The sequence below is a fragment of the Ambystoma mexicanum genome, chromosome 2q (assembly GCF_040938575.1).
Source record: "Ambystoma mexicanum isolate Mex_15411 chromosome 2q, UKY_AmexF1_1, whole genome shotgun sequence".
In the NCBI taxonomy this organism is placed as follows: domain Eukaryota; kingdom Metazoa; phylum Chordata; class Amphibia; order Caudata; family Ambystomatidae; genus Ambystoma; species Ambystoma mexicanum.
In genome coordinates, this window is record NC_090924.1 from 863,598,402 (window position 1) to 863,617,698 (window position 19,297).

Genomic DNA, 19,297 nt, shown 5'->3' on the forward strand with positions numbered 1-19,297 from the left:
TACGGCTACGTGCGGTAACCCGCGTAAAGAGAGGAAGGACAAAACATTTTTTTTTTAATTTGATGCTTTTACAAAGTGCTCAGGTCCAGTCTCACAGGACTGAGGAATGTCCCATAAGTATGGAGGAAAGGGGACGGGACGTAGGAGTATTGTTGTCTCCTTTAGAAGAGAGTAAAACGTATGCAACACCAAGCAGATGTATGCAACAACTGTATGGAAATAGTTACCATATGGCAGCTTTCTGCATTGCGACAGAATACCCCTTTCATTATTTCTCCAAAATCTTGCCTTTTGATCTCTCCTGTATATATTTAAATGTTGAAAACTCAAAAATCAAGCCAGTTACAAAGTCGGGAGGATAGCTCAGGGGCGACGTGCTTGCCTTGGAAGCAAGACAACACGGAGCACCACAGGTTCGATCCCCAGGTCTGCACTTAGTAACCTATGGGTATTAAGCGCGTTATAAATAACCTATCACATCATAAACATGAATTGTATGGTGTTCAAGCTCGATAGCAGAATTGTCTTTTGATGATTAATGAAAGTCCTCGTTTCCTGGAGCCATTACTTCCCAATGGTATGCCAATGTTATGATACAACAGCACACAGATGCAAGGACTCCACGCTTAATTCTATGCCTAATCTCATGGTCAAATGGTTATTTATATAGGGCTTTTGGCAAAGAGCTGTCCATAGAAAATATTTATCACAATTATCCCCAAACTCAAGTTGATACTCCTTTATTGACCTCGAAAGGAAAAAAGGCCTTGCCGAGATTCGAACCTGCAATCACGCACAGATTGAGGCAACGAACGCTCAAACCGGCTGAGCTACCCAATTAGCTAACATGCGTCAGAGGTTGGTAAACTGAGTATCGACTGAGGTATAATAATCACAGTGCCTAGATGTTGGGTGAACCATGTATGACGCACTACATAAAGTTAAATACCTATCTTGATTAGGGACAGGTTTTGCTAAGTTTATTTCAATTACAAATGTAACTTTAATTTGTTGGTTTTTGAACAGCACTTACACTTCCTGGAGAGTCAGGGTGTGGATGCGTCTTGAAGATTTGAGAGGTATAACACCTGTGATTGGTGTAATGACAATCACTCGCCCTTGAGCCAAGACTCGGCTGCCACTGCCATGTACCCCATTGTCTGAAAGATTGAATAGCTACTAACTAAACTGTGCATACTCATTTTACACACTGTTTTTATAAATAGAGTGTAAATTAAACTAGAAATGTAAAAATTATTTTATTTATGTTATTTTATTTTGGATTTGTATAGCGCACTACAACCCATGGGCAACGAGGCGCTGTAAGAAAATGAAAGTCGGCTTGCTTCAGGGTTACAGGTGAGCAGCCCCAGTTAGATACAATTGCTTAGTTACAGAGTCCGTAGACCCAGCACAGGTTACATTTCACGGTACAGTACATGGTATGAGAACAACAGAGGGCACGAAGCACAACAGGTTGGAAGGGGAGGCCATCATACAAAGAGGCTGGTTTTTAGTGCATTACGGAAGGCTGCATGAGATTCAATCAATCTGATTTGGACTGGGAGGGTGTTCCAGTATGTTGCTGCCATAGTTGGGAAGCTGGAGCCACCAGCTCGCACTCTGTGTGAAGGAGGGACAATGATGCTATTAGCGTAAGCAGTCGACAGTCTAGAGGATGTTTGTCTGATGATCCTTTGAGCTAGATGGGGGGCGGGGGGAGGCAGCCCATGAAAACATTTATGTTTGAGAGCCAGTGTTTTAAAAACAATCCTCTCTTTGACAGGTAACCAGTGCACTTGTCTTCTGACACCAGAGATATGATCCCTACGTGAGATACCAGTTGCGGCCCTTAGAGCGTTATTCTGAGCCAGCTTGAGTTTAGCCAGATTTATTCGGGACATTCCAACAAAAAGGGAATTGCAATAGTTAAGCCTAGATCCAATGATGGCCCTTGCAATAGTGAGGCAGTTCTCTTGTGATAGGAATGGCCTGACTGCATTGATTTGTTTCGAATGATAGGCTGCTGAGGACGCAAAGGCATTAACCTGCCTCTCCATGGTCATGCTAGGTTCAAGATATACGCCCAGTGTCTTCATTACGAGACACAGTGATAGGTTTGTTGTCTATTGTGAATGAGCAGTACTGCTTGTCCAATTTGCCTAGCGTTGCTGTGGATCCAATTAGCAAGAGTTCTGTTTTTTTCACTGTTGAGACAAAGCCAGTTTTCAGCCATCCATGATTGAATTGTGGAGTAGATGAGGTTGAGGATGTTCATGTCGGAGGGATAGTCACCGGTCAGGAGGTATGAGCACCTGGGTGTCATCTGCATAATTGGTATACGAGATGCCCATGGCGTCAAGGATTTGGAATAGGGGCCTGGTGAAGAGGTTTTAGAGAGTCGGGGCTATGCAGGAACCTTGTGGGACACCACATTTGATTGGACTGGAGTTAGCACTCGAGGAATCCGAGAACATCTTCATCACCCTTTCTTTGTGAAAGATGGTATCCATTGCGAGGCCTTTGGATAGAAGTTGGCTGTGGATGACGGGTGATGACAGTGTTGTATGATCAACCAGGTCAAAATCCGCTGATGGGTCTAGAAGGAGGAGAGCCAGCTTACCCATGTCCCTCAGGTCATCAATTTGGTTTTTAAGATGAAGTAATGCCAACTCTGTGCCATGCCGTGGACAGAAGCCAGACTGGCGTAGTCCCAAGAGTTGGTCCTCTTCCAAGAATTTCTGCACTTGCAGGTAAGCTGCTTTGTCCAGTATCTTTAGCAGGAAGGGGACAGTGGTGATAGGTCTGTAATTCCCCAGGACCAGGGGGTCAAGGGATGTTTTTTTAGGAGCAGCCTCTGCATGATTATGCACACAGCACAGACAATCTGAAAAATACAATTGTGCAAAATTGGTTTGCTTTCACTGGAAAAAAGCCTAATGTGTTACAAAAGATTAAGGGCCTCATCACGAGTTGGGCGGTAGCCCTTAAATGCCATTTCTCATTCTATACCCCCTCTCGCTCCCTTCGTTCTGCTGATCTCTTCTTACTTTCTGTTCCCCCACCACCTTGTGCCTCTTCTCGTTTCCGCTCCTTTCAGCTCCTTGCCCCATTACACTTGAACTCCCTACCTCTTTCCTCTTTCTATCCGCTCCTCCTTCACCTATTCCTCCTTCCGCTCCTCAATGAAATCACATATTCACTCCCCTCCTTGACACTTACCCCCCTCTCCTTTTCAGCCTCCTAGCACCCTTCTCCCTGTTCTCTCCCTTTATTTTTTCCCATCTCTAAGATCTCCTCTCTCTCCATAGCTCACTTCACTCATTACTCTTTCCTTCTCCTTCCTTCCCCACCCCCCTACTCTCCTCTCCCTCACATGCAAATTGTTCTACATACCGATTTTATAGCTTGATTCAGGTTTACTGTTACTGCTTCTACTGTTCTATGTTTGATGTGTTTTTTTGTTAACTGTAAAGTGCCTTGGATTAAGGCGCTATATAAAACATTAATAAATACAAATGCGGCGGTAACGCTATTAACGCTGCATCTAAGTGTTGGCCCAATCATAAGTTGGGTAGAAAGTTTTGAGTTTTACCTCCAGCTGCTTTTGGCGCTACTACCGCTGGCACTATTGCTTATAGTGCTGAAAATCCCCATAGAATCCTATATACCCTTAAAATAATGGAGCATTACAGCCTTACCACTACTTGTGATCAGCACAATTGCCCCAGAAAGAGTAGCGGTAATGCTATTTGCATTGGCAGTATACCGGCATTATTGCCGCCAGGATACCGCCCCATGATGAGGCCTTAATTCTCAATTGCAACTTAGTTTTCCATCTCAATTATACAATCCAAAAATGCTAGGAAAATAAATATGCACAGGGTTTCTGTTTGCTCCATGATCATCTACACACAACAGCAACAGCTGATTGGAAACAATACCATTCTTTATCAGTGTGTGCAGTTTTTTTTGGTTCTCGTTGACTGACCTTTCATGCAGTGATAACCCCAGATGCCCGCACCACACGACATCAATGGCAGATTTGGGTCTGTAGATTCATGGAATGTAGCCTAGGGTTAGCCCTCCTGTTTTCTTACAATACCTTCGAATTGATCCGTTTCATCTACAATGCTTGAGTAGCTTGGTTTTTTATGTGTAGATTCCATGTAAGATCACAGGAAATGGTAACGCCAAGATAGCAAAAGAGCTCACCCAGTGCATTTTCCTACCTTCAATCAATACTGCATTGCTTGGGTTACTATTGCCAATGCACACTACTTTGGACTTGTTTGCGTTAATTTGTAAGTCTTTTCATCCCATGTAATCATTGAACCCAGTAACCATACACTTTCTACCAAAGCACCAACCTCTATAAGAAAACTAGAGACTTTAACAGAAGCCAAAATAAAAATGTATGGCTCAATTTCCCTCCAAGTGTTGGAAAACCTACATTTTAGAGATACAAATCATTCAAGAAAACATTGGTTTGAACCATATGTAGTACTGGAGTATTGATATTTTCAATTTCTTTGAGAAACTATTTTGAAATTTAAAAGGAGGACAAAGTAAAAAACAGAATACTTACAGAATCTGAAGTTTTGCCTGTATTGCTGCTAGGATTAGAAGAGTGTGAATTTGAACTAAGAGCACTGTGGTTGTGAGAGTTTTCTTGTGGAGAATAGCTGGTCCCTTTAAAGTAAAAGAAATAACATTCTCAAAATTGAGCAACAGAAAATGAACACTTATTTATTTCAATACAAAACCAGATTACTATTACTCCAGTAACAGTATTCTTCACAAAGAAGCTCATTCACATGAGAAGAAAATGGCAAGTCGAAAGCTTTAAGAGCTTTTCTCAGAACCTATTCTGGCGAGGGGCTCCGAGAAACCCACTTTAGTGGCACAGCCATGGTTTAGTATAACCAAACTCACAATGATAGAGAGGCTAAACAGTAAGGCTTAGGCCCTGTAAGATTAAGGCTTGATGTATAGTTAGAAAGGCAACAGCAACCACACACTTGATGCTAAATGTTAGTTTTTTTCTATTTAACACACTATTAAAAGTTAAGTACACTATATGATGAACATTACTTATCCATAAACAGTCTATGGCTTGCATCGGTTTATAGTCGCATGCATACTGAAATGTACTTTCTAAAATAAAAGGTGGTCCACAGGGTTGTTACAGTCACACTAATACTATCCCATGTGTACAGGTGTGCATGATGCTCCACGCATCAACATCCCAACATCCTCAGATTGATTTTCTAATTTGACTTATGTTTGGGAGCAGGCATCGAACAAAAGATGGTAATAGTTAAATCTGTGTACGGTGTACCTGAACTGCCTTGCTAGAGGGTTGGTGGACACATGTGACTAAATCGTAATAAAACCAGCAATAGTCTCTGTAGCTTAGAACACCTGCCTTCTGTGGCTCGAGTATCATGTGGATTCACATACCACAGAGAAACAAGCATTGTAGGTCACAAAGGTGATGTGGGAGTGGATAGTGCAGTGGAAATCCAATGTTTAGATATTGCTAGGACCACTTTTGAATTAGCCTTTTGTCAGGGTGTCTATACTTAGATTGTCGCAAAGCTTTAATATAGCTCCATGTGGCTGCATTGCAAATAACATCTTAAGGACATTTGCTATAAACCAAGGGTTGCCCAAGCGCCTCTTGGAAAGTGTGGTTTGAAAGCTTGCCTATTTTCTTGGATGAAGTGCACAATCTAGCAAGCAATGCTCATCTTAGAGAATTGACAACCTTCATGTCCAATAGCAAAAGTGACCAGGAACTGACTGCTCTTACACAGAGGCCACAATCTATCCATGTAAAACCTGATCGCCCTATGTACATCCATTGTGTACATCCATATCAAGCAAAGCTATTACCACTTGCATGAGAGCTTTGAAAGAAGGCTGGTAGTTCAACATACATGAAATTTGGAAAGGTACATTGATAAGAATCGATGAGTCCAGTGGACCACAATTTTTGCATTTAAATACATGGCACCCACAAAATAAAAAGAGCATCCACCGAGAGTGTATGCAGCTCATTCACCATTCCTATGCAAGGGATTCCTACTAGGAAAGCAACCTCAAAAGTAAGGAAGAGAAGCTCATTTATGGGCTCAATCGATTGACTATACAAAAAAAAAAAAGGAACCTGGGTTAGTCACTGGTGATTGTGATAGGATATGGCATTTGTAACGTGCCTATACACAAGTGTTTCAAGGCACGACAAGGCATGGAAGGGGGGACGGAGATGGTGATCTTACAAGGCCAAGTGACATTGAGATTGCGCAAGTGGAGGGGAAAGGGAGAAAGTGGCAGGGGAAAACGGAGGGGGGCAGTGCTGTACATGGGATCAAAACAATAACAGGAAGTGCGGTCAGCAGGTGGCAGGTGCAAGTGCAGACAGCAGGTGTCCAAAAGTGCAGGTAGGGGGGACTGTAGGGTTACAGATACAGACCCGAGTGCAAGTGTTTGCTGAAGGCAGTGCAGGTGTGCAACTGGGCGGGCAGGGACCTGGGCCCGAAATCAGAGGGTAGCCAGGTGACCAATGCAGTATCGACAAGAAATCAGCAGCGGAGAGGAAAAGAGAAGGCAGAAGCAAAGAGGAAGGTCTTGAGGTGCTTCCGGAAACTGAGATGGTTCTCCTAAAGTTTCAGAGAGGCAGGGAGGCTGCTCCAGAGGGAAGCCCAAGCCGAAGAAATATCTACCACCAACTCGTTGCTTGGAGTAGCGACTGACCCGGAGGGAGTAGCGAAGAGCTTGAGTATGAAGGTATTTACGAAGAGAGTGTTGGGAGGTATTGAGGACCCAGGCCCCAGAAGGCCTTGTGTACAATACAGAGGGTCTTGAACTTAATCCTTGCAGCCACTGGGAGCCCATACAGAGATTTTAGTGCTGGAGAGATGCGATCCCTGGGCTTGAGGCCAAGGACAAGTCTCGCAGTCCTGTTCTGGATGAGTTGCAGAGGGTTGAGAGGGAGAGTAGAAGCAGGCAGATTTGGAAAGAGGCTGTTGCAGTAGTCCAGCCTAAAAAGAACTAGAGCTCTAGAGACAGTGAGCTTCTGGGGGAAGGAGAGGAAAGGAAGAATACCTCCGAGTAGGTGCAGCTGGTAGTGTGACTTCTTAGAAACGTCAGATGTGAGAAGAGAAGGAGAGTGTGGAGTCGAAGATGCCCCTGAGGTTCTTAGCCTCACAGGTGGGAGCAGGAAGAGGGCCAAGGGAGACCTGCCAGAGTGTGACAGTAAAGGAGGGTGCAGGTGTGGCGATGGAGAATCTCCATCTTAGCGGCATTAAGGCAGAGATTGTTGGCGACACACCACTCCTGTTAGTTTATTTGGTAATGCGCACCGAACCCTTAGTTAGCTGGGCGCAACAGGACAAGTATACTTAAAGCTTAGTTACAGCAAATGTAATGGGTACAGACATGCAAAAATATAACTTGCTACCACTTACAGGTTACAATGGGGCATGGTGCTATGGGTCACGTATTACATAATACAGTCATGTGGTACAGAGGGTAACAGGTACAATGAGTGTGGTAGAACCCGATTATTGTGAGACTTACATTCCACCAATAGGTGGAATGAAGATTCGTGCGAATATATGTTCACAAAAGTCCTGGTCCTTTGCCAATTGCTTTCGGAAGGACTGTACTACTTTAGTTGGGAGGACATTTAGTCTCATTCTCAAGAACAAGTTGCGATAGTGTGGCAACAGGAATTTGGAAAGCTACCCAGGTATCAACATCGATCTTTCATGATTTAGGAAGGTTTGTATTGACTCCTCAGATCCTGCCCATCAATCCAATCCTGTACCCACAACTTGTACTGGACCTTATCCAGATTGGATATTAGCATTCCCTCAGACCATCCCACCCCCAGTCCCTCCCCTCCCCCCAAGGCTAGGATCCATCCTACACATCTTATTTTCCATTCTTTCAAGAAGTGCTCGGTCTTACAATGATCAACCATTCTTATTTCAAATCGCAGAGAGTGGTCAGACACGACGCATTTCCAATAGTTAGCACTATTGAAGGCCCAACTCAAAGCGGATTGCACCGATTGGCAGGCTTTTCAGCAACCCCAAAAATCCTTTCCAGAAAAGGCCCTTTAGTCGATCCCATGTCTGCTATGGTAAACTCGGAAGTGCTTCTGCACGATATGACAAAACTGGGATTACCTTTTGTCTGTAGAATATTATCAAAGGGGTTGTTGTGAGGTCACCGTAGCGTTTCTATATCAACCCCGCTTGGGCCCTTTGTTTTGCAGACTTCTCCCTCAAAATTTCTACCCAAGGATTCTCATTAACACTCTTATTTTATCAGAACCCCCAACTATCTGGTTGAGTTGACTTGGGCTATTTTATCCTGTCCAACACGCGATTCAAAGCTTTTAACAGCTTTTTTATATGTGATATATTGAATAACAATATTGTCGATTTACTCGTATTCATACATAGATCGTTATTGTATAAGCCCAGAACTGACTTAATCTTCTTTGGAGGCCTATCTGGGTCCTGTTTATAATGACTAGAGCCTCTGTGCATATTATTCACAGGATTTCAAGATTTTGGGGCGTGGGGGTGGGGGGTTCTTACTGATGTTTCAAAGTCTCTCAGTTCAGATAATTACACATTGAACAACAAAGGTGCCAGGGGGCATCCCTGTTTCAATCCCCTAAATGTCTTTATACTTTGAGTATATCCCTTGCGCTGACAGACGTACTTGTACCAATGTGGAGGAGTAAATAGCCTTAATGACCTCAATCAGATGCTGTGGGCAATTCCAGTTCTTTAACTTGTCCCACCAGCGTTCTCCGCTTACGCTAGCAAACGCCCGTTCTAGATCGATGAAGGCCATATATATCAGTGTTTTGTTGTTCATTCCCTTTAATTTGAACAAGGTTAATAGAAATATGGTCAGATGGGTCCTCACTCCGTTCACAAAGCCAGTATGGCGTGGGCCCATACGCCAATTTTCCACAACCCAGGTTTTCAACTTTCCCAGTAAAAGGGATGCAAAAACATTCCCCTGGACATAAAGAAGAGCGCTAGGGCGATAGTTATTTGGATCCTCCATATCACCCTTCTTGATTAACAGTACCACGGGGTTGGTTGTTACAGCCTCTGAACTTTCCATTGTTATTTAACAGTTCCCACAAGTTGCAGGTGTTTTTTTTTTTTTTTTAGATGACCTTCAGCATACTTCCGACATCGAATTGATCAATAAGTACTCTCGAGACCTTTAGCCAGTTCTTATAACTCTGCTTCTGTTATTTGATGTTTATTGTACTCTCCTCCCCACCAATCATTCTAAATTTCCTCAGGTCCGCCCTTATCGATCTCTAAGAGGACACCACCACCAAATTATATTCATGAATTTAGTTTGAAGGCCACCCCTCCCCATGACAAGCATATTCAATGACATCCCCAGCTGTTCCAGACCTTTTTAATGATACCTGGCATGTCTCTACATTTCACTCTTATCCGATTCCTTCCCTGACAGACTTGAATAAGACGCTCTATTCTTTCCTGCTGCACTTCTGGAAATAAAATACAAGTGGATAACAGGTGTATGTCACTACAGCCGGCACCAATCACCTTAATACTCAAGCCGGTGCCACATGATTCGTGAGACAAACCAATAATCTAAATGAGCTTTCTGAATACACCCCTCGCCCATATAAATTGTCCCGGGACATAAACTTTAATTTGTCCATTCAGCATCAAAAAACCTCGATCGATCATCCACTGTCGGGCCTGATCACTCATGAACCCTGCGGTCATCCAAACATCTAATTTTTAAATCACCACAGATTACTATGTGGTGTTTATCCCAAGAGGCAAGTCTCATCCTGTAAACTGGTTACCTTATCCAGAAACAATCGATCCCCACACATCGCAATGTTCCTATACAGGTTAAACAGTACCATCCTTTCTTTCCAGTCAGCTTATATACAAATAAGGAGAGGGATCATGCACGCTTTACGGTGAGACCTTTCCACACCTTTATGAAGGTCAACAGACCTGAATAAGGTTTGCCTATAGTACATTTTCTAGCTGGATTCAAATAACATGTGCACCCTTCACACTGGGGATTTGACCTTACCCAGGTCTCTTGGAAGCAAAGAATGTTATACTTCCCTAGTTCCAAATCTTCATCGTTGAATAGGTGCAAAAATCCCTGGGTGTTCCAGGCTGCCATCCATAGATGGTTCCCCTTTAATGCCTACTAGCGTTAGTTTTTTTGTGTAGAATCCAAGGCAGCCGCTGGCCACAACTATTCCTGTGTAGTCTTGAGTCCCCCAAACCCCTTCCAATATTTGGGTTCTTTAACATTTGTCCCCCGAGAGTGGTAGTGGACACCTCCAAATCACCAATGAAAAGTGTTAAAGAGATTTTCCCTTGCTAAATCAGATTCAGGCTCCCTTTGGGGCCAGGTTCCATTTTGAATTCTCACTGGGATTTTGTTGCATTGATCAAATTTTACACAGCTCAAGCTAAGTCGGAGTGTTCAATCAGCTTGAATGCCAGATGAAGAAAGTCCCTTGCAGCTTCCATCATTTTTTATCAAATAATTCCCTAAATGGAGCATGACTCAGTCGATTCCATCTTAGTTTACGAATTGCACGACCCACGTATCGGAATTCATATACCTCGATTTGGGCAAGTGGTGGATCAGTTTTAACACGTTCCTTCCATTAAGGATCAAATTATCATTTGTCTGGAGGAGTCCTCTGCTGAGATGATTCTCTGATGTTTCGATCCTTCTTACTTTAGTCTTAGGGAGCTGAATTGTCGGTTTTCTTTTTCCCTGATTTTTGTTCTAAGGTATAGAAGGATTGCAGTATATTATCGGGGTGACTGTATTGCCTTTTGAATCTCCGCTTTCTTCCCTTTAGTTTTGGGGTAATTCAGTTTAAGGTCTAGCAAGCCCAACATCGACCCTCCCTGTTGAAATACAATCTATGAGATAAATTAGATCCAGCTCTTCTTCCATGCCTTCTTTTAGATTGTGGATCTTCCGTCATCATTCTGTCTTTTGGTTGGGCGGTTCCTTCCATATCCTAGCTTTGTTAGCAGGGTCATACTCGGACCCATTTGTGGAGGTTGTTTTTGCCTCATCGCCGAAGGTGTCCGATTTCGCAACAAGGCTCGAGTCATTTGAGGTTTCTCACCCCCTTGCATGTTTTTAGATTTTTTCAATTGGGGACAGGCCCTGCCCATTCCTCTGCATCACTCATTTCATAGCTACTTGCCCCCACTCCGAGGTGGTTGTTTACTTCTGATGTGTGGAATCCGTCCAGCTGCACCCAAAATAGTGGCGCTAGATCCTCACTATGACCAAGGGTAGGAGCCATCTCCCTCCCTGGTCAGCACCCGGACTTAGGGTTTCCGCGTCAATGAAGTCAGTGGGGCGGGTAGAATGGACCATCCAGATAGTATTCCCCAAGGTCTTCTTTAATTATGCCCCCCCCCACCTCCTCGACCATGCTGCCCTCCCACAGGGATAAGGACGTATTAACCGCCGCCTCCATTTCATTGTCTGAAAAAAGAATCAAAGTTGGGGGGGTGGGGGTGTTTTGACCCGATTGTCAGTTGGTAGTGTTATAAATGCACCCAGTTTGTTGCTGGTGGGTGCAGGGACCCGTGCTTGCCATAATTCGGGGACCAAATTGGAAGAAATCAGATGAAATCTGCCAAGTTTAGTTGACAGATTTGAAAAGCTCTTACAACTGCACACTCCGCCACAGGTGGGCTAAAAGTAGCCAAGCATGGTAAAGCTCCGCCTTCTATGATTAAGTCTGAAAAAAGACTGGTATCAGGACCACAAGACCAGAACACACAAGCCACAACACTCCACATTCTTACCTATACACTGCTTGCACAACCCGCAGCCCTTCTAGTATTCCCAGCACAAGGTTATACAGGTTGCCAATCCTAGGGTAATACTCTTTTTAGTACCCTAAAATAGTCTGTTATATGCAGGTGAACACTACAATACATTTCCAGTTAAAGCAATGGCCACCAACCAACCCCCCAAATTTTTCTCCATTAATCAGTACACCCATGCCACACCTCAGAGCGATCTACTAGAAGTGTGTGTTTTTTTGGTGCATCACTTACATTTATATGAGCTGCTCACCACGCCCCAGCCGTGTTCCCCACAGCCATCTTAACAAGTCTGACAAGGTCTAGTTAAGTTTAAATGCCTTGGTGGAACAACTGGAGCCAGCACCCTGGCTGGTGAAGTCTGCGACCACGGGAGTAAAACACAAACTCATTTACTCCATGTGTGACCATGGAAAGGCAGAAGACTTTCGCCTGTGATTTATATCAACACAAACATTTGCCATTTTTGCTTACTATTCATGTGCGTGTCATTTTTTTCACTTTAAATCCATTTTTAGATTTTCCAAATCACTTTCTACATTTTGCTGAGAATTACACCTACTAAAACATCTACATCAGAGTACATTGTTTACCATAGGTTACCAAAGCAGCAGGTTATTTTTCGGAGGAATGCATGTAGCCATCCCATAAACCTTGGCAACAATGAAATGATATTCCACTTTTGCGTTATCCCAATAGCACTGTTAATTCGTTTTTTACATCTGAGATCGAACCAGGTTTATTAAATTTAGCAGAGGGCAAAATGTACACTTGCCATTAGTCAGTGGCTAGTGATATTGAACTCTTGGGCAGGACAACATGGAGTTGTGTATGTATAGAATTGAGGTGGAAAGTCTTTATGGCCGTTGCTTGAGAATTTAAATTTTGCTCCTTGAATTCAGTATTATGAAATTTGTGTTAGCGTTTTTCCACATATCCCTCTTGACTGGTTAGTTCAACAAACCATTTGATTACGTCATTTATAAGTTTCAAAAACATGTTTTAACTAGAATTTTAACTCAAGATAATGCATTTGTAACATGCTTATACGCAAGTGTATCAAGGTGCGAGTGTAGGGGTTTGATCTCAACTTTTTTTTAACAGGTTTCTTCTGTAGGCCGTCATCACTATTCAATCTTTCACCTGCTAAGCCCACTTCACACGTGCAAAAGGTCTACTTTTCATGGATTTATGTTCGAAGCAGAGTACAAAACTAAAGCAAGACAGTCGAGAACAAATGAACCAAGGTAGTAAAATTGAAGATTTTCCTGATCTGGATTTGTGCATCTACAGTTATGACTAAATATAGAATTACATTATTGTAAATGTTTCCTAAACATTACTGTTCTTTCAAAAGCCCAAAAGGATGCATTTTGTTTCTGTGCACATGGCATCAGCAGTCAACATCTCTTCATTCAGCCACCTTTAACACGAATATGTCCGCCTTTGACAGAACTACTTTGAAATGTTTCTCTTAGTATTTTGTAGGAATCCCTGGAGCTTTCACTACAACAATCGAATACACTTACTTTTCACTGAAATAGTGACACGTGCTTTCCAGTGACCAATGTATTGTTTGAAGCCGTTTCAATATGTGGTAGGTCAGTACGAAGTATTTTATACCTTCTTTTGTAGTTGCTTAAATTGTGCTCTTTATGCGTCTTCCATATGCTTATCCATTTTAGTGTGATGATTTTAGAGCTAGTCACTTTATCCCCGCTCATTTAGACTTTTACTAGTGTAATTGCGTATGGAGTTCAGTGTTTGTGTTTTAATTTGACTTGCTCTTATTTGTTTTACTCGCCCTCCCCAGCGCTGTATCTATTTATAGAGGACACTGTCTGCATCCCGCTTTTCGCGTTTTAAAACAAACGTGCCTTCTGTGCTTAGGCAGCTTTTCACTGCATCTCCCAGACCATTTTGGTGATCTCGCACCTACTTGTTTGCGTTTCAGGCACAAGACCACCAATCGGTCTGTGGCAGTCTGCGGTGCTCCGGGGGTCGCAGGGCAGCACTCTTGGCTACTGTATCACAGGCAAGGCGTCATGAGTTGCGAGTCCATTCTTGCGCGGACTGCCAAAGAAAGGGCAGACTAAGTAGAACAGCTCACTTTAGCTATCTGCATATAAGTAAAATAGGAAATCTGACAACCAACGATGGACTAAGGAAAGCTGCCAACATAGAAACTCTGAAGCCATCTAGGCTAATTAGCCAGGAAATCCTTGTTAAACTGAAAATGTCCACAACTAATAATGCTATAGTGACAAGATCTAGCAGATATACAAGCAGGACTTGTATACTCTGTCTCTATGGACAAAGATGGTCTTAAAATGGGTGATAATTCCACTATAAAACGTACAAACCACCCCAACCTATGAGAGCAAAGATCCCACAGGCAAAGCCAATTATACAGTGAAATGCCCATTGCTCAATAGTGGTCCCTTATAAAGCATGCTCTTGAGGTCTCTACATACATATCACAGAATGTGGATATTTGGGCTCTTACTGAGATGTGGACCCATGCAAGCTGGGCCCTCACTTGCCTTGGCCATACCGCAGGGATACAAAATTGTGGAGAGGTGGCAATGATTTACAAAGAATCCTTAGACGTATTGAGAATTGACTCCAGAAATCTGGAAAGTTGTGATATTCTCCATATGAAAGTTAAAACAGATGCTGAGCATACCATAAATATGATTGTGTATAGACCCCCCCCATGCAAGATTTCACTAATCAGTTATGCGATCTACTTCTTACTTTTCTTAAAACCAATTCCAAAATTATTCCTTTGGGGGATTTTAACTATTGGTTGGCAAATGAGAATGACGTACAAGCAAAAACTCTAGAAGATGCCCTTTTTGACTTGGATTTTTCACAAATTTAGTAAAACCTAACACATAATGGGCAATACGCTTGATTGGTTAATCGGGCACAAGGTTACCCTTATGGGACAAAATGTATTCCCCTGCCCGTAGTCTGACCACTTTGTTTTCAGTCAACTTCAAAATGAATAAAAAGTAATGAGGAAGAAAATGAGTACAGCCACAATAGTATGTAGAAACAAAAGATTTGACACCAGAAGCACACCTTCCTTGTCTCTCCCCTCTGCAAAAGAATACACAGGAATCTACGCCTGTTGACGAACTTGTTGAGATTGTCCATAGCATTCTGTAAGGTAGATTGATCAAACTAGCTCCGTTACGTAACAAAAAAGTAATTCAAAGAGAAACCAATCAGTGGTCTTCCAGACCTAGAAAAATTAATAAGTGAAAAATGCAAAGCACTCTATAAATGGAAAAGATTGCTTGCAGAACCAGATAAAGAAATATATAAACTATATTTGTACGATCGTATAACTAAGGCACACTCCCAACCGAGAAAACTCTTTAAAGTTTTGAAAGAGCTGGAATCGCCCATGCAAGACAATATTCGAGATGCTACAATTGAGTGCAAGAGGCGATGAATAATAAGAATATTAAGTATGACACTGTCCTATCCAGGAAAGATATTCCTCTACTTCTAGATACTTCTATCCTGTCACTCCATCCTTCTGTCCAAAACTCACCCCACTGCTGCACCCTCTGATTCCCTTTCCACCTCCCTTATTCCCTTATTCCTAAAATCTACCCCCTCATTCCCTACCCAACTACCTTAACACCTGCCTCTCCTCTACCACCTTTTCTTCTGCATTCAAACACGCCACTATTATTCCCATCCTGAAGAAACCCTCTGCTAACCCTCTTCTCACTTCTAACATTTGTCCAATCTCGCTTCTCCCCTTCCTTTCTAAGCGCCTTGCCTACTCTCAACTCTCAGCTTTTGTAACCACTCACTCGCTCCTTCCTCCCTCTCAATCCGGATACCGCTCTAAACACTCCACCGAGACTGCTCCAACTTCCGTGCTAAATTCCCTCCTTACTGCTCGCTACGCGATCCTCTATCCGCATCCTCTTTGAGCCGTCCGCTGCCTTTGATACCGTTGATCACCCCTTACTCCTTAGTACTCTTTCCTCCTTTGGCTTCAAAGGCTCTGTCCTCACCCGGCTTTACTCTTACCTCTCCAATCCTTCTTACACTGTCTCCTGGGTCCACCGCACTTCTTCCAACATCCCCTTGGACGACACAGTGTCCCCCAAGGCTCGATACTCGCCCTTTTCTTCTCTTTATACTCCCTTCTCGTCTCCGGTCATCTCTTCTTTTGGCATTTCCCACCCAACTCTTTCTCTCCTTCTTTCACTCCTGATCTTCATCACTCTCCATCTTCCTGCCTTACAGCTATTAAAAACTGGATGTCTTCCCATTTTCTGTCCCTTAACACTGACAAAACGGAAGTCCTCTTCTTTCCTTCTAACACTTTCCCCTAGCCCCTCCTCCTATCTACTTTCCCCTTTCCTATCGCCCCATCTCTACCTATGCTCGCAATCTTGGTCTCCACTTGGACTCCTCCCTTTCCTTCTCCCACCTCTCGTTCCTGTAGGCACCATCTCTACAACATCCGCAAGATCTGATCCTCCCTCACCTTCCACGCTTCTAAGCTCTTAATCTCCTCCCTCATCTTCTCCAGTCTCTTCTACTGCTCTTCTCTCCTCTTTGGACTACCTGCCTCTCATCTGACCCCCCCCCTCAAATCCATCTACCACTCTTCTATCCGTACTCTCTGCCTCTTTTCGGCCCTCGCAACTATTTCCTCTCACTCTCTCAACTTGGCTGGCTACCCTGCTCAACTTAAATTTCAATTCCTTTGTTTGGTCCTCAAATCTCTCCATGACCTTGCTCCCTCCCTCCCGATCTCTCTCCTCTCCCTCTTTTTACACTCCCTCTCGTTCTCTCCGCTCTGACCTCTTTTTACTCACTGTACCCCATCTCCTTGTGCCGCTTCTCGCTTCCGTTCCTTTCAGCTCTTGGCCCCCCCTACACTGGAACTCCTTACCTCTCTCTATCCGCTCCATCCCCACATACACCTCCTTGAAAGCCCTTCTTCACTGCCCCTCCCTTGAATTCCTACCCTTCTCTCCTGGCCCCATACCTTCCCGTCCCCACATCCACATGACCTTATAGCACATACTTGAATTTTGTTCCTCTTCCCTTTACTACCCCCTCTCACCTTCCTTCCTGCTCACCTTTCCCTCCCCTCCAATATCCAAGGAAACTGTTCTACATATTGTTTTGCTGGTTTGTCTCATGTTTGTTAACTTGCTTCTTCCATTATTGTATCTTGTTACATTGTAAAACACTTTGGATTAAAAGCGCTATATAAACTTAAACATTATCCTGCAAGATAGTGACATTCCAGACACTAATTGTAGAATATGGTAACCAGAAGAAAAATTCACATTTAAACCTATAAGTGAAATGGAGCTGGCCGTGATTATTGAAAAATTCTTGCCTACAAACTGCAAAGGGGATGTTTGTCTGGCATTGGCCATAAAGGCTTGCTCCCCGGTATTAATTCCTATATTATTCAGGTTTGGGAATGCTTCTTTCAAAGACTGCTGTGTTCCAGGAAGTATTAAAAATTCATGGATCACAGCTCTTAAAAAAGACCAAGCGATCCTTTGAATTATCGTCCCATCATTAACTCTCCTTTTCTTCTTAAAATGTTAGATCAAGTTGTGTTTTTGCAAATTCTTACCCACTTTAGATCTAATAATATCCTGAACCGATGGAAATCTGTTTTCAGAGAGAGTCATGGGACGGAGACGGCAATGTTGGACCTCAAATACAGACTACTCTGTCACATGGATAAAGGAGAAACAACCATGCTTATGCTCTTGCATCTGTCTGCAGCCTTCGACATGGTCGACCATGCACTCTTGGTCACCAGGTTGGAGAAGGTGGTGGGTTTTCCAACACCATCAGTGCAGTGGGTTAAATCGTTTGAGCGAACGTCAGTGTAGGATGAGTAACTCTTGCAGATGCCAGTCCTAGCGAGTTGACCCAAGAAGTGACAAAGGAGGCATGCGTGTCGCCCATGTTTTACAACACTTTTACAGTTCTGTTTCTTAATTTTCTAGAGGACAACAACATCGAGTTTACCAACTACGCCGATGACACAATGTGTCATCCCCCCAGACAGGCAAGTTTGAAGAAGATGAGCTCATCATCAACAGGATTTAAGGCTTAATACAAAGATGGATGTGCATTAATGGCCTCTCCCCTAATACTGGCAAAACGGAGCTCATGTTAGTAGGGACTGAAGCCAAAACCCGGAAGCTGGAGGCGGAATATGCCCAGATTCAGATTGATGGTTGTACAATTAAAATCAAAAATAAGGTCAATACGCTGGGGGTTTATCTTGATCGTAATCTTAACAGTCGGGAAATACTACCAAGAACACTGATGGGATCTAGAATGGACTACTGCAGCAGTCTCCTCATTGGTTTAGCTAAAACAGAGGTTAATAGACTGCAGGTGGTACAAAATAATGCGGTCAGAGTCAAGGACAGCAAGAAAAAGGCTCATATATCTGAGGACAGAAGAAGTCTTCACTGGCTTCCGATTAAAGACAGAATTTATTTCTGTCTTATGTGGATCACTTAAATGCTTAAGTAGTACTGCACCAGCTTATCTCAAGGATAAATTGGTCTGCAAATCTAATACTCACAATCTCATATCCAATAACTCTCAATAGAAAATCCTGTCATTCAAACTAGCACAGGCTAAGAAGGGAGCATTTTATGCTGCAGCTCCGGCTATATGGAATAGCCTCCCGCTAAGTACAAGAGAAGAACCATCCATTATAAACTTTAGAAAAGGACTAAACACTTTTCTTTTTAACCAATTTGGCAATCTCGCACTAGAGAACTGCTGCTGTAGATATGCCCTGTAGCAACTGGCAATATGTTCTACCACTTTCATGACTTGTGACAAAAGGGGCCATTAAACATAGTATTTGTGCGTGATATGTTTCGATCACAAACAAACTCAGCCTTTCAATTCACACTTGGTGTAGAAATTCGTTTGCAATGTATATCTGGAACAGACATTTGATAAGCTGCATATCCACTCTGTAGCTCTAACCCACACATGCCTTGCAGTGGCTTTGCCAAAGCTTTGGGAGCACTCCCAAAATAAGCATTTAGACCAGGTGGCAAAGATTGAAGTTGCAAGCTACAGGCCAGCCACAAGAAACGTCACTCGCCACCTCAATTCTATACATACACTCCCCACACCATTTCTTACTCACCAAGGGCTATATATCAGTATTAAATGGGCTAGTGGAGAGTGAACATTTTGGGCCTGGTCTTGAAGTGCAACGCAAAAAAGCAGTGGTTCTTTTGCACCCGTTTGAATAACACCTGTCTCATTACTTCACTCATAAATCATAGTTTATACTGGTGCAAAATTCAAACATTGAGACACTGCCAAGGATGTGGTTTACTTTTTAT

The 19,297-nt window shown here is 43.1% G+C and overlaps 1 protein-coding gene across 9 annotated transcripts in view; it reads right to left on the reverse strand.

Moving 5' to 3' along the window:
- The window catches only part of WAC (WW domain containing adaptor with coiled-coil), a 978,331-nt gene that overhangs the window by 842,694 nt on the left and 116,340 nt on the right, over positions 1-19,297 (reverse strand). For all 9 annotated transcript variants that reach the window (XM_069648101.1, XM_069648094.1, XM_069648099.1 and 6 more), the window contains one exon: positions 4,589-4,692. In XM_069648101.1, coding sequence (XP_069504202.1) covers positions 4,589-4,692 — 104 coding nt within the window. The remainder of the gene's footprint in view (positions 1-4,588; positions 4,693-19,297) is intronic.